General features: G+C 53.5%; 2 protein-coding genes across 11 annotated transcripts in view; one reads left to right on the forward strand and one right to left on the reverse strand.

Moving 5' to 3' along the window:
* Positions 1-511: 511 nt before the first annotated feature.
* Positions 512-10,829, forward strand: Gins2 (GINS complex subunit 2). The gene is made up of 5 exons (XM_052166236.1): positions 512-846; positions 932-1,046; positions 5,850-5,949; positions 9,886-10,012; positions 10,306-10,829. Exons 1-5 carry the CDS (start codon positions 757-759, stop codon positions 10,429-10,431), a joined length of 558 nt encoding a protein of 185 aa, XP_052022196.1. The 5' UTR covers positions 512-756; the 3' UTR covers positions 10,432-10,829.
* The window catches only part of Gse1 (Gse1 coiled-coil protein), a 365,720-nt gene continuing 362,341 nt past the window's right edge, over positions 10,717-14,095 (reverse strand). For all 10 annotated transcript variants that reach the window (XM_052166225.1, XM_052166226.1, XM_052166235.1 and 7 more), the window contains 2 exons: positions 13,841-13,944; positions 10,717-13,498 (listed from right to left, as the gene is read on the reverse strand). In XM_052166225.1, coding sequence (XP_052022185.1) covers positions 13,364-13,498; positions 13,841-13,944 — 239 coding nt within the window. In that variant the 3' untranslated portion in view covers positions 10,717-13,363. The remainder of the gene's footprint in view (positions 13,499-13,840; positions 13,945-14,095) is intronic.

The following is a 14,095-nucleotide window of genomic DNA, read 5'->3' on the forward strand; positions in this document are numbered from 1 at the left end:
TGTAGAAAGGGCAAAGACTGTAAAATTAAAGGGAAGCCCCTTCCCTCAGAATGGCATCTGTGTGGACCGGCCAGCCATGTCCGGGAACCCGGAGCTGAGTTTGAGATTAATGAGTTTATTCCTGGATCCGTGCTTAGCACAGGTGAAAACACGGCCCCAAAGAGTGGAAGCAGGCTAGGGACGCAGCCCGCTGCGGGACACAAAGGAGCAAGTAGTCAGAAGTACACAGCCTTCGGCAGGCAGACAGGCAAGGGGGCGGGCGCAGAAGGGGCGAGGCCGAAGGGAAGAGGGGCGGGGCAAGAGGCGGGGCCCTACAAACCCATAAGAGCTAGGGGCGGGGCCGGGCTGTGGTAGGCGGGGAAAGAGGCGGAGTCTATGGAGGAGGCAGACCCGCAGACCAATGAAGACGGAGGGCGGGGCCAGAGGCGGGCCCGGAGAGGGTAGTGAGCAGGAGGGGCGGTGCTGTCAGGGGAGTAGTTGTAACTCCAGTGACAGCTGAACTAGGATTCAGGAAGCGTGGAGCCGACGTTCAGAAACGGGCATCCGTAGGCCGTAGAAGGGCGGGGCCGGCGTGCAGGCCCTGACCTACCGACCAATCCGCGGGCTTGTACTAGCTGTGAATTGGAGGCTGCTAAGAGAGCAACGTTTTTATAGGGCCGCCGTTGGCCATCTTCCGGTCGGGGGGCGGGCCCCTCGCGGTGGCGGGAATTGAGTCGCGGAGGGGCGGTGACCGGCCTGGGACGCCTACTCTTCATCATGGACGCGTCCGAGGTGGAGTTTTTGGCCGAGAAAGAGATGGTGACTATCATCCCGAACTTCAGTCTGGACAAGATCTACCTGATCGGGGTGAGCCAGGGCGGTACGGGGCTGCGGCCCGGGTCATGCTCGGGTCACCGCTCCTTTCCACATGGGGTCTGTGTTGTCCTTGCAGGGGGACCTGGGACCCTTCAACCCCGGCTTACCCGTGAACGTGCCCTTGTGGCTGGCCATTAACCTGAAACAGAGACAGAAGTGCCGTCTGCTACCTCCAGAGTGGATGGATGTGGGTGAGCATTCCTGGGTCCGGGTGGGCGGGTTGTACCTGGGCTAAGGTCCCAGGTTGTCAGACAGCCGACATCGGTAGCTGTTCCAGCGCCTTGTTGGTGTATAGTGTGTGTGTGTGTGTGTATACTTCTAATCCTATTTGGACTTTAGATTTTCGCTTTGTTTTTTGAGACAGGGTTTCTCTGTATAGCCCTGGATGTCCTGGAACTCATTCTGTATACCAGACTAGCCTCGAACTCAGAAATACGCCTGCTTCTGCCTCCCAAGTGTTGGGATTTAAGGCATGCGTCACCACTGCCCGGCGGATTTTAGATTTTTAACCACAGTTATCCTCTGACTTCCCTGTGCACTGGAGTACACACACAATAATAAATTGAAGAATGAAGCAGAGCAGGGAGGGGGCTGTAGTGATGGCGCAAGCCTTTAGTCCCAGCACTCAGGAGGCAGAGGCAGGAAGATCTCTGAGTTTGAGGCCAACTTGGTCTACAGAGGGACTTGTAGGACAGCCAGGACTACACAGAGAACCCTCTCTGGGGGTGGGGTTGAGGTTGGGGAGCAGAGAAGCAACCTTAAATAAGTTTTTTTGTTTTGTTTTGTTTTGTTTTTGTTTTTTTGAGACAGGTTTTCTCTGTGTAGCCCTGGCTGTCCTGGAACTCACTCTGTAGACCAGGCTGCGCCACTACCAGCCTGGCAAGTATTTTTTTAAGTTTTTTTTTTTTGTTTTTTTTTTTTTTGATTTTTTCGAGACAGGGTTTCTCTGTGTAGCCCTGGCTGTCCTCGAACTCACTCTGTAGACCAGGCTGGCCTCAGACTCAGAAATCCGCCTGCCTCTGCCTCCCAGAGTGCTGGGATTACAGGCGTGCGCCACCACTGCCCGGCTGTTTTGTTTTTTTTTAATTGATTATCATCGTGTTGGGAATTCTGTTACAAAGACTGTGCAAATAGCTAGTCTCCGTGCTGGTTAGTTTTGTCAAATTGACACAAAGACAACTCAGTTGGGAAGAGGGAACCTCAACTGAGAAATTGCTTCTATTAGACTGGCCTGTGAGCATGTCTGTGGGGGCATTCTCTTGGCCTGTGATTGATATGGGCGGGCCCAGCCCACTGGATGGTGTCACCCTTTGATAGGTGGTGCCCAGTATAAGAAGACAGGCAAGCCAGAGGCAGCCTTACTCTCTGGTTCCTGTCTCTGTTCCTGCTCGAACTCCTGCCCTCACGTCCGTCCATGGCGGACTTTGATCAGGCCGGATATACTCTTTCCTCCCCAACTTGGGGGCCGCAGTGTTTTTCATAGCAACAGAAAAACAAGACAATGGACTATGAATTCAGAAGGAATGGTCTTCTGATACATGGTACGAGGTGAATGAACCTTGAAAATAACCTTCATAAAGCCAGGCACAAAAGACTAGAGACTGTGTGACTCTGTCTGAAATAGGCAGAGCTGTCGTCGGCACAGAATAATGGCCGCTTAGGTAATGGGGCTTGGGAAGAGATGGAGGGAGTGTGTTTTTAGGAGGGGAGAGAGCATGAAGATCTGAAAGTGGATGGTTGTACAGCTTTGTTAAAAGCCTTTGGTACAGTTTGAGTGGGAAGAGTGTGCAGATGGGCGTTTTCCTGACCTGTGCAGTCTTTAATTTTTTGTGGGGAAGAGGCATATGTATCATGTAGCATTTGTAGAATTTGAAAAATTCCCCCCTCCCCCCCCCCCAGTGCATTCGGCTGGAATCACCTGAGAAGACTTCGAAGCAAAGACTCAAGTCACAGCTAACTTGTTAACTTAACTTGACACACTTGGGAATGGAGACCCTCCACAGAGACATCACCTCCATTAGATCGGCCTGTGGGCACGTTTGTGGGGCAGTTCCTTGGTTGCTCACTGATAGGTGTGGGAGGGGCTAGCCGGCTGTGGGCCGTGCGGCTCACCTGGACAGGTAGGCCTGGGCTGTGTTAAGAGCTGAGCAGGCCGATAAGCAGCCTTTCCAGTGGCTCCTGCCTCAACCCCCCGCCCTGGCTTCCTTCGATGTGGAGTTGGACCAGTAAGCCAGATAAAGCCTTTGTGTTCCCAAATTGTTTGATTGTGGCAGAGCAAAGAAAACTAGCACAGGTAATGAAGCCCGTCACTCTCAGCCCAGTTAGAGGTGTGCTTGAACTTGTAAAGAGGTGGATAAACTGATAGTCTTGAAACTGGGACCCCACCCCCCAGTTCCTGTCCCTTTGAGGGGCACTCCCCCATGCCCCAAAGCCTGACTCCAGTTTCCAGTTTCAGCTGGCCAGGGTTAGAGATGCAGAGTTCTGTGCTTTTGCTACACAGAGAGGAGCAGTCAGGCGTGCAGCAGGCCCCGCCTAACCTGGGATCTCAGACCAACACAATGCTGTCGTGTGCCGTGTGCCGCACGGCTCTGTCCTGTCCTGGAAATGTGGGGTTTGCAGTTGGTCCCGTGGTCTCATAGTCATCGCCTTGTTCTTCTAGGTTTCCTCTTACATGAGTGCTCTGCGTCTGTCTACTTACCCATCCTGTGAATGGGTATTTGGGTTACTTCCCCATTTTGAAATAATTATTTTGATTTTGGATGTATGGGTGTTGTGTGGACGCATGTGGCCTTTAGAGGCCGGAAGAGGCTGTCCGATCCCCTGGAGCTGGGCTGACAGGTAGTTAGGAGCTGCCACATGAGTGCTGGGACCCAAAGCCTCTGACAGAGAGGCAAGTACTCTTAGAGCCATCTCTCCAGCCCCCTCTTTCTGAGTCTTACAAGTCATTATTGTGTTCGTGTGTCTGCGCATGTGCTATGGTGCACTGTGAGCGGTGAGATTGTTAGAATGTTCTTGTCTGGGTATTTCTGTAGCTTGCTTGGTGTTTCTCTTTGGTTGGTTGAGACAGGGCCTCATACAGCCCAGGCTGCTGCTTACTAGCTGTGTAGCTGAGAGTGGGTTGAACTGATGATCCTCCTGCCTCCACTCTCACTGTCCCTTTCTTTTGCTGGGTTGCAGGTGTCTGCGCTGTGCCACCTGACTTGCTTTTTCTTAGGTAAACAGATACCTCCTGTTGGGGACCTGTTGGGCTAGAGGACTGATGATGCTTAAGTTATAAGCTGCTGCCAGGCAGTCCTGCTGAGTGTTGAAACTTCAGCACCCCACAGAACTGGAGATGAGACCACACTGCCCCCCATCCTGGCCGGAGGTTTGGCCTTGCCAGTCTTTCTGATTGGTGGAGACATTGATCAGATGTGTTCCGTAATCGGATTCAAATGGTAGAAAAGAAAATACTACTATGCGGGGCCCAGTTCAGTGCTGAGCCCAGCCTGAGCGTGAGGTACTGCAGGGACAGCAAAGCTTTTGAGGAGGTGGGGGAGGCTGCCTGCGGCTGCCTGCATGTATGTTCAAGAGAGCAGTAGCAGGCCTTCCTGAAGGTCTGGGTGGGGTGGGGTGGGGAGGAGGGGCTGCAGCTGAGGCCCATGCCCAGCTGTGGCCGGGTCTGGGTGGGGTGGGGTGGGGAGGAGGGGCTGCAGCTGAGGCCCATGCCCAGCTGTGGCCGGGTCTGGGTGGGGTGGGGAGGAGGGGCTGCAGCTGAGGGCCATGCCCAGCTGTGGCCGGGTCTGGGTGGGGTGGGGAGGAGGGGCTGCAGCTGAGGGCCATGCCCAGCTGTGGCCGGGTCTGGGTGGGGTGGGGAGGAGGGGCTGCAGCTGAGGGCCATGCCCAGCTGTGGCCGGGTCTGGGTGGGGTGGGGAGGAGGGGCTGCAGCTGAGGCCCATGCCCAGCTGTGGCCGGGTCTGGGTGGGGTGGGGAGGAGGGGCTGCAGCTGAGGCCCATGCCCAGCTGTGGCCGGGTCTGGGTGGGGTGGGGAGGAGGGGCTGCAGCTGAGGGCCATGCCCAGCTGTGGCCGGGTCTGGGTGGGGTGGGGAGGAGGGGCTGCAGCTGAGGCCCAGCTGTGGCCGGAGACTCCACTCTTCCTGGCTAGCCACTCTTTTCTGAGGTTGGCAGAACACAGTGTGGCGTGAGGGCCCAGGGTGTGGTCGGAGCCTGCCTTCTTGAGGATGCTGGATAGCTGTGTGGATGAAGTCATGTGGACAGTAGGACGTACAGTTGGTGTGTCGGGTCTCCAGTCAGGCAGGATGAGATGATGGGGCGGAATCCTAGGGAATGGAGAGGACTCACCTACGGAACTCTGGACCCCTGCACTGACAGTCATGGAGAACTGGCTCCGGACACAAGTGGAAGGCAGTTAGGTCAGAAGACAATTCACAGGTAGCGGTGACAGCTCTCCTGAGACGTGCTTGCAAGGTTTCGCTCCATCTAGTCCGTGATACGAATGCCCCCACATTGTGTTTATGCGATAAGCGCAAATGTTTATTGGCCGTGTAGGCAATACCAGCACCTGGTCAGGTTGTAAGGTTAAAAAACACGTTCTCATTCAGGAGGGGTGCATGCCTTTAATCGCGGTGCTCGGGAGGCAGAAGTAGGTGGATCTCTGAGTTTGAGCCCAGGACAGCCAAGGGACACACAGAGAATCCATGTCTTGAAAAACAAAAACAAGGGGCTGGAGGGATGGCTCAGCAGTTAAGAGCGCTGACTGCTCTTCCAGAGATCCTGAGTTCAAATCCCAGCCACTGCATGGTGGCTCACAACCATCTGTAGTGAGATCTGACTCTCTCTTCTGGTGTGTCTGAAGATAGCCACAGGGTACATCTATATAATAAATCCATATATAATAAATAAATAAATCTTTAAAAAAAAGAAAAATAAAAACAAGCCAAAGTGCTTTCCCTTTGTTATGGTGATTGTGAAACATTCTGCCCTTTGTGTTCCAGAGAAACTGGAACAGCTGCGAGATGAGGAGCGGAAGGAGGAGACATTCACCCCGGTGCCCAGCCCGCACTACATGGAGGTTACGAAGCTTCTGCTGAATCAGTGAGTCTGCGCAGGGGCGGGGCAGCGCGGTGTGACGCATACCGCCATGCCAAGTCTCCTCCTCCTCCCCTGCCCATTCCATGGTGGCTCAGACACCCCGTTTCTCACACAGGCGACCTGAAGGAGGCATCTGTTCCCTCCTGTGCCTTCTCTCTCCTCCTGGGATTCCCACATGCCAGACCTGTCACTTGTCACTGGGCCGTAGGGTGGCCGTTGACAATCTAGCAGCAGCCTTTGCTGAGAGTGTACGGATCTGGGTTCCCCCCGTGTCTGTCACAGGAGTGGTCAAGGGCGTCCTGTGGGCGAAAGTCCTGAGCCATAGAGATAAATGTGCAGGCCCTGGGTTTGAGCGTCCGTATCTGTCCCAACTCCGTCTTCTGGTTTATTCTTCATGTGGCCAGGCTGCTGGTGCTGCCCTGTCCACAGCCCTTAGCCGTCGGGCTTCAGAGTGCTCACAGGGGCTGGCGCCCCTCCCCGTCTCTGCTCTCCTCTGCTCTCAGTCTGTATTTTTTTTGATCCCAGTGGTCTGTCTGCTGCAGAACAGGTTTGTTTGTTTGTTTGTTTGTTCACTATATTACCTACGCTGGTCCTCAATCGGCTTTAGTGGTCCTCTTGCTCCAGGTCTGTCTTCCTGGCCTAGGCTCTGCAGCGCTCTGCTCGGGCATGTGCCGTAGTGCAGTTTTGCAGTCTTCCACATGCTGTGCCCCTCTGCCCACTGTACTAGAGGGGCAGGGCTGTGCCCCTCTGCCCACTGTACTAGAGGGGCAGGGCTGTGCCCCTCTGCCCACTGTACTAGAGGGGCAGGGCTGTGCCCCTCTGCCCACTGTACTAGAGGGGCAGGGCTGTGCCCCTCTGCCCACTGTACTAGAGGGGCAGGGCTGTGCCCCTCTGCCCACTGTACTAGAGGGGCAGGGGCTGTCTCCAGCAAGCTCACACAGGCTTGTTGAGTGAAAGCAGATGCCCAGACCTAACTTACTCAACATCCGGCCGGGTACTGCCCCCTCCAGATGTGCCCAGCAGAACTGGCACCAAGGCCGGAACTGTGCTGCTTGCTTAGAGCAGCTGGACAGTAGGACCTGGGTCACTGCTCCTTCCAAGAGCAGTGCTCCTCAAGTGCTCCTCGAGAGATGGGAGGCTGTGGGTCAGCCATTGCATCCTCTAACAATATGCCGCAAACATGGTCATGTGGGCCTGAGTTCCCATTTGTGTAATAGAACAATGTGACCCTGTGAGCTGGTCATTAAACCGCCACACAGTCAGTGTCCTCAGGAGTCCATAGGACACAGCAAGGCCTGGTGGGGCCAGAGAAGGCATGTAAGGAACACAAGGTTGAGCAGGACAGCAGAATGTTGAGCAGAGAGAGAGCAGCGGGAGGAGGAACTGTAAGGCCTTGTGACTCCGTGTGCTTGAGGGGTTGTGGACCGATGTGTGCACACAGCAGGCACGGGCTCTGTGTTTATAGGGAGGCCCAAAGAGCTGGTGTCCTCAGTGGTCTGAGGGAGACTGGCAAGGGGGGGGGGCAGACTGGGAAAGGAGAGAATCTTGATGCATGACTGAGAACCAGGCTGTCGCTCCCAGTACAGAGGACCATCTCTGACGAGTGTGTGTCACTCCCAGTACAGAGGACTGTCTCTGACTAGTGTGTGTCAAGCACTCTACCTTATGTCATTGGGGGGCAGGGTGTACTTTTAATCCCAGCACTGGGAGGGGTGGGGGACAGGGACAGACAGGTCGCTGAGTTCCAGGCCTCCTTGAGCTATACAGTAAGACCCTGTCTTTCTTTCTTTTCTTTTCTTTTTTTTTGATGTGCAATGGTCTTTTGCCTGCATGTGTGAGAGAGTCATATTCCCTGGAACTAGAGGTACAGGCAATGGTGAGCTGTCATGTGGGTGATGGAAATTGAACTCGGGTCCTCTGGAAGAACGGTCAGTGCTCTTAACCACTGAACCATCTCTCCAGCCTCCAAGACCCTGTCAAAAACCAAAACATAACCTTACTGTGTAATTTATTTGGCTGAGGAATGCAATTAAAATTTTTTTAGCTGAGCCGGGCGATGGTGGCGCATGCCTGTAATCCCAGCACTCTGAGAGGCAGAGGCAGGTGGATTTCTGAGTTCAAGGCCAGCCTGGTCTACAGAGTAAGATCCAGGACAGCCAGGGCTATACAGAGAAACCCTGTCTCAAAAAAACCAAATCAAAAAAAAAATTTTTTTTTAGCCAGCTGGTGGTGGTATAAGCCTTTAATCCCGGCATTTGGAGGCAAAGGCAGGGGATCTCTGAGTTTGGGGCCAGCCTGGTCTACGATGTGAGTTCCAGGACAGCCAGGGCTACAAAATTTTTTTTTCTGTCTGGAAAAAAAATTAAAAAATTTTAAAAACATTTTTGGCATACACATATTGGTATGCTGTGCACATGGAGGTCCGAGGACAACTTTTAGGAGTTGGCTCTTCCCTAGCATGTGGTTCCAGAGACTGGATTTAGGTTGTGAGGTTTAGTCACACACACGTTCCCTGCTGAGCTGTCTCATTGGTCCGCGGACCCAGTTTTCCTTTGTTCTGTAGTCCACGTGAAGATCTGGTGATCTTTGTTCTCAGTTGTTCTGCTCAGAGCCTAAGGTAAATGCTGTGTTCACAACTCGGTTCCACTACACACGCACTACCACCGGTCTGCCTATGGCCCGCCTCCTGAGCTGACTGGCGCTGGAGGCTCTAGCTCAGCCCAGAGCACCTAGTGATGGGCTGCAGGGGCTCGCCTCTGTCTTGTGTGAACTCCTTCAAAGGGTGGTTTTGCGTATGTCATGAAGGAAGTCTGTCACTAACTGCTGACCTTAAGCTCTGTAGACACAGGGCTGCTTTGAGACTTTGCTGTTTTGTGGTTTGTGCTCCCCACAGTGGCAGGCCTGTCTCTCAGCCTTTTGTGAGACTAGAAATACTACTTAAAAGGCTTAGCATGGGACTTCCTCTTCTCTTGCTGGTGGTGAGGGGGGGTAAGCCTGTGTCACTGGTAAAAACCAGGGATCTGCTGATCTGAGCCAGCCTCACTGCCAACTTGAGATCAAGTTACACAGCAACGCTGTTGCTATCCTCAAGGGAGTGTCCAAACTGTCTAATTTTTCAGCGTTCATTTAAAGATGATTTTTTTTATTCCTTTTTAATTACATGTGTTTGTGTCTGTGTGGTTATGTGTGTAAGTGCAGTGCCCACGGAAACGAGGGTACGGATCTCCTGGAGCTGGGATTTCAGGTGGTTGGAAGCTGCCCTATGTAGGTTTCTGGGAACTGATTTGGGTCCTTGCAAGAGCAACACGCTCTTAACTGCTGAGCCGGCTCCGGCCCCTCCAGTGGGTTGTTGTCTAAAAGATATATACTCCACGGCATGCCCGGATGTTCTGTTCTCAGCTTCCCACATGCCGGGATTAGAGTCCCCACTCCTGGCTTGCAGTATGTCGCTGGCTGTCCGCTCTGCCCTCTGCGTAGCCGCTAGCCGTGGCTGGTGGGAAGGAAAGCCCGCGGCTGCCTAGCTTACCTGCTGACATCTAACCTGAGGGAAGAACAGAGCCCCAGAATAATTCAAGTCTGTCATGCTAGGCTCCCCCAACCCCTTTAATAGGGTCTCTCTGTGTCCTTGAACTTCTGATTCTCTTGGCTTCACACAGTCATGTGCTGAAGCTTTGTTTTTAAAGATTTGTCTATGTGCATGTGGCTGTGACTGTCTGCACATGTTCAGGGTCCACAGAGGCTAGGATGCATTGCATCCCTTGGGATAAGCAGTTGTGCATTGCCTGATGGATGCCGTCAGTGGAACTGGTATCCTCAGGAAGAGCCCAGAACACTAACTGCTGAGCTCTCCTGCCCCTATGCTGATGTTTGAAGCAGCCATTTCTGCCTGTCCCTGGCAAGCTTACTGAGTGCCTCTCTACTTTGCCTCTGTATCTTCAGTGCTTCTGACAACATTCCCAAAGCAGACACCATCCGGACACTGATCAAAGATCTGTGGGACACACGCATGGCCAAGCTCCGGGTGTCTGCTGACAGTTTTGTGCGGCAGCAAGAGGCACATGCCAAGGTAGGCATGGCTCTCCTGTCCCTGCCGGGTGCCAGTGGGCTCTGCCAGCCAGCGGGACTGCTTCCCAGGGAGTTGTCAGGGCATGCTGCCTGCCCAGCAGGGATCTGAAGCTGTGCTTTGAATAGCAGCTCATTGGGACTCGGGGCTACGGCTCTTGTGAGAGCCTGCCTAGTGTCCTCAGGGTACCGGGCTTCACCCTCAGTACCAGGTACAAACTCACTGTGCAGTAGAGGCTTGCTTTTTTTTTTTTTTAAAGCCAAGACTTCCTCTGCTCACCGGCTTCTCTGTTTCAGCTGGACAACTTGACCTTAATGGAGATCAACACCAGCGGGGCCTTCCTCACCCGGGCCCTCAACCACATGTACAAACTCCGCACAAACCTCCAGCCCTCTGAGAGCGCTCAGTCTCAGGACTTCTAGCCTCTGGTCTGCAAACCCCGCTGTGTGCGGAGTGTGGTGGAAGGGTGTGGGACACTGGTGGAGCGGTGAGTTTGCTGCCAGTCTTTGTCACAAGTCAGCCATACTGCAAGTTCAACTCCAAGCCACCAGCTTTTCTCTTCCGCCCACGGACTGCATGCCAAGCACTGTGAGTGTTCAGACCAGCTCAGGTCAGTTCGAGTATCTTCGAGCTTGACCTGTAGAAAGCTGTATGTGGTTGAGGCTGGGGGTGGTAGCGGCGCTGATACAAAGGCTTTCGTCTTTACATGATTTAGGAAGATTTTATTTTTGGGATGTCAGAAATTACAGCAATATATTCATAAATACCTAATTACTACATTCAACAAATAATATTACAATACAGTTAATTCAAACAAGTACACTTAGAACGGGTTTAATTTCACAGCATCTAAACTGCCCCCAGAGCGACCGACTGAGGCACCTGTCCCTCCCTCCTGCCTGGGTCCAGAGGCCCCAGCAGTGAGGTGTAGGGTGCGCACAAGTAGAGACTGGTGAGATGCCTCCTCAGGTCAAGGCAGCCTCTAGGGTTAAAGTTAAGCACTGGATTAGACGGTGGGGACAGGCAACAGCAAGTAGTAAAGTCAAGGCTCGCATACGTGAAGGAGCACAGACTGCCGCTCTAAGTAGCTAATGCACACCTCAGAGGTGCAGGGCCTGCTGTGCAGGCCATCTCCATGCTGGGGCCTGGACAGCTGAGGGCAGGGGCGGGCGAGCGGCATCTAGTTTGCAATTCAGCTTAGCTGGCTGAGACTCAGTGCAGTGAGCCTGGCTGTGCCCCCCACCCCCACTGTCAGGGCGGGCTTGTTCTGGATGCCCTAGAGATACAGTCTGGTTGGATGGTGCAGGTGGGTGTTTTTAAGGTGCACCAAAGCGTTGACAGCCCTCACGGTCACTCATCTGCAATGGTGGCAGGTCTCAATTATGTGAGACAAATGGTTTTAAAAGATCTGATCAGACACCCGTCACAAGCTCGGTGCAGGTGGAGTGGGAGACATGGCCAAGGCCTGGGATTTTCACGTACATGCTGATTTCACGGTCGGTCCAGCCTAGAGCAGGGCTATAGCAGGGAAAGACTGGAGGGGTCTCCAGGGACGGTGTGGTGCCTGGGAGGGGGCTGCTATGGTCTTTTTAGCTTCCTCCGGCTCTAAGACTGTGGGATGGGAAAAACGCCGTGAGTGGGCTGAGGTGGCAGTCACCTGCCGCTTGACTGGCTTGTACCTGGTTCTGATTGTCACTTTACTTATGAGCATGGGGATATTTGGGGTCCAGATGCTAGAGGTGGCCCTAGAGGCTCCGCAGGCGCAGGCAAGGGCGCTGGGAAAGGCCATAGGCACTGCTAGTCAGTCAGTGGCTCGGCGTGTGCCCCAGGCTGACCTGGGAGGGCATCACTTGTTCGGGATCACATACTCGGAAAGGGGATTGCCTGTGGGACCGTGGAAGAGACTGCGCGTGCCTGAAGTTATGGGTCCTACCTTTCCCAGAAGTGATTAACAAGCAGATCAGCAGAAGCTTCTAGTCATTGGGGAGGACTTAGCCTGGGAGAAGGAGCACTAAACACAAGTAGCATTTAATTGGGAAGCACTTTGGCCCAGGGTGTGCGGCCTCTGCTCTCCCTTGGACCATGTCTGACTGGCTGGGGCAGAGGAGGTGCTTTGCTGACTGCTGACAGTCCTGGTGGCACTTCCTTGTCTAGGTTCACTGATAAGACTCTTGGCAGGCAGAGCAAGGGGTGGGGGTAGGGGACAGATGTTAGCCAGCTGCTCTGTAGCCACCGAGCCTGGTGGCCAAGGGCAGGCTCACCTCCTCTCCCTGATGGAGAACAGTCACAGGCTCTGGCAGGAAAAGGTTCTCTTTCAAGTTAGTCAGCCCTGACTGAGGCATTGAAACCGGGAAGGAGATCCCTCAGTGCTCAGCTTTCTGCCAGAGCTGTCCCCTTCTTAGGAGCTCGGCTCCCCACAGCTCTGCCAAGTCCCTGCTGCACGTGGGTCACCACGCCCTGGACAGCAGGCAGGCCTGGGCACCCCCTCAGCCCTGCTGTGTTGGATGCTGCACAGGTGGGCTGTTTCCTACGACTTCAGCGTGTTAGCATTCTGACCAGCAGCAGTACAAACACTAAAAGCAAGGTTTTCTTTTTTTTTTTTTTTAAATCCAGAAAAACAAAAACAAAAAACAAAGGAAACCCCATAACAGGAAAAACAAACAAAATTCCCCAAACCACATATTAAAAATGGCAGGCTTTTTATAACAATAATTAAAGTAATAAAAACATACAAAACTTTTGTTTTTTTTTAATATATACACAGTACAAGGCTGAAGCACCTTTGACTTCTCTCTCAAAACGTACATTTGTATGAAAACACCACACACGGCGGTAGCAGTCCAGTGGGTATGCTCTCTGTAGACAGCTCCACGCATCTTCCCCGAGGAAAACAAGGGACTTGTGGGTGTGTTTGCCTCTTTTCCTAAGAGCTGTTCCAGGGAGAAGCCTTGGCTAGCTTGTGTGCTCCCGGGACCAGTGGCTGTGACGGCGCCGTGTGCGGGAAGGCGACGGGACTGATGGTGAGCTCTCTGCTTGTACAGACCCAGCAACACCAGAAACAACCAGCTGGCTCTCCCTCAGCCGCGTGCACGTGCCTGGCGGGCGTCAGTGTCGGAGAAGGATGGCGTGGGGGAAAGAGGAAGTGACACCGACCTCAGAGAGAGAGAGACAGGTGTCTCGCTGACATTGGAGTCGAGGTGACATCCTCTCTGGAGCCTGGAACCCTTTGCTTCATGCATGGCACGTTCTCAATTCGTAAGCTTCAAACCTCCCAGTGAAAAATATTAAATATTCAAGGTAATAAAATAGATAATATTTCTATACTATAGGTTCAGCCTAGTGCAAGGGAAACCGTCACCTCGGGTATCCCTTAAAGTAGCCCCGAGGCCAGTGCATGGCGGGCAGGGCAAGGCACTTCCGCAAGTGGTCCAGCTCCGCCTGGAGCCGCTCCCGCTCTGAGACCATCTTCTGTTTCTGACTCCGAAGCTCCTGGGGAGAAGACGCATGTCAGAACCATCTGTACACACAGCGGCACGCGTGGCCTCTGGAGATGGCTAGAACATTCTTCCGGCAAAGTGTGCTCCTAAAGAACCAGTGTGAACTGTTGCCCAGCCCTGCACATGGGACTCAAGGGCTTCTCAGAGAAAATCTTTGTGTTCCTAACCTGGGATCTTTGTGTGTGTGTGTGTGTCCCAGGCTGACCTCAAACTCACAGATCTGTCTGCTTCCTGGGGTCTGAGCATGGTTACTATGCCTGGCACTAGGTTTTGATTTCTTAAGAGCAGACTTCTCTCTGGGGGGGAGCCTGTACAAAGCCCGTGGCCGACTCACCGCCATGCTGTGGGAAAGTTGCTCTGCAGTCAGGCTGAGGCTGTAGTTCTGCGCCTCCAGCCGCCGGCACTGTGTCTGTAGCACCTGCCGCTCCAGGTTTTGCTCTGAAAAGACAAAGAGGTGGTGACGTGTCATCTTTGTATGAGGCTGTGTGTCTTTAACCAGGCAGCATGTTCCTAGCTGCACCAATGCGTCCAGGTCCTGTCACCTCAGTGCAAATGGGGAAAACCGGGAGAAACTATGATATCAGCGGTG

The sequence above is a fragment of the Apodemus sylvaticus genome, chromosome 21, assembly GCF_947179515.1.
Source record: "Apodemus sylvaticus chromosome 21, mApoSyl1.1, whole genome shotgun sequence".
Taxonomy (NCBI): domain Eukaryota; kingdom Metazoa; phylum Chordata; class Mammalia; order Rodentia; family Muridae; genus Apodemus; species Apodemus sylvaticus.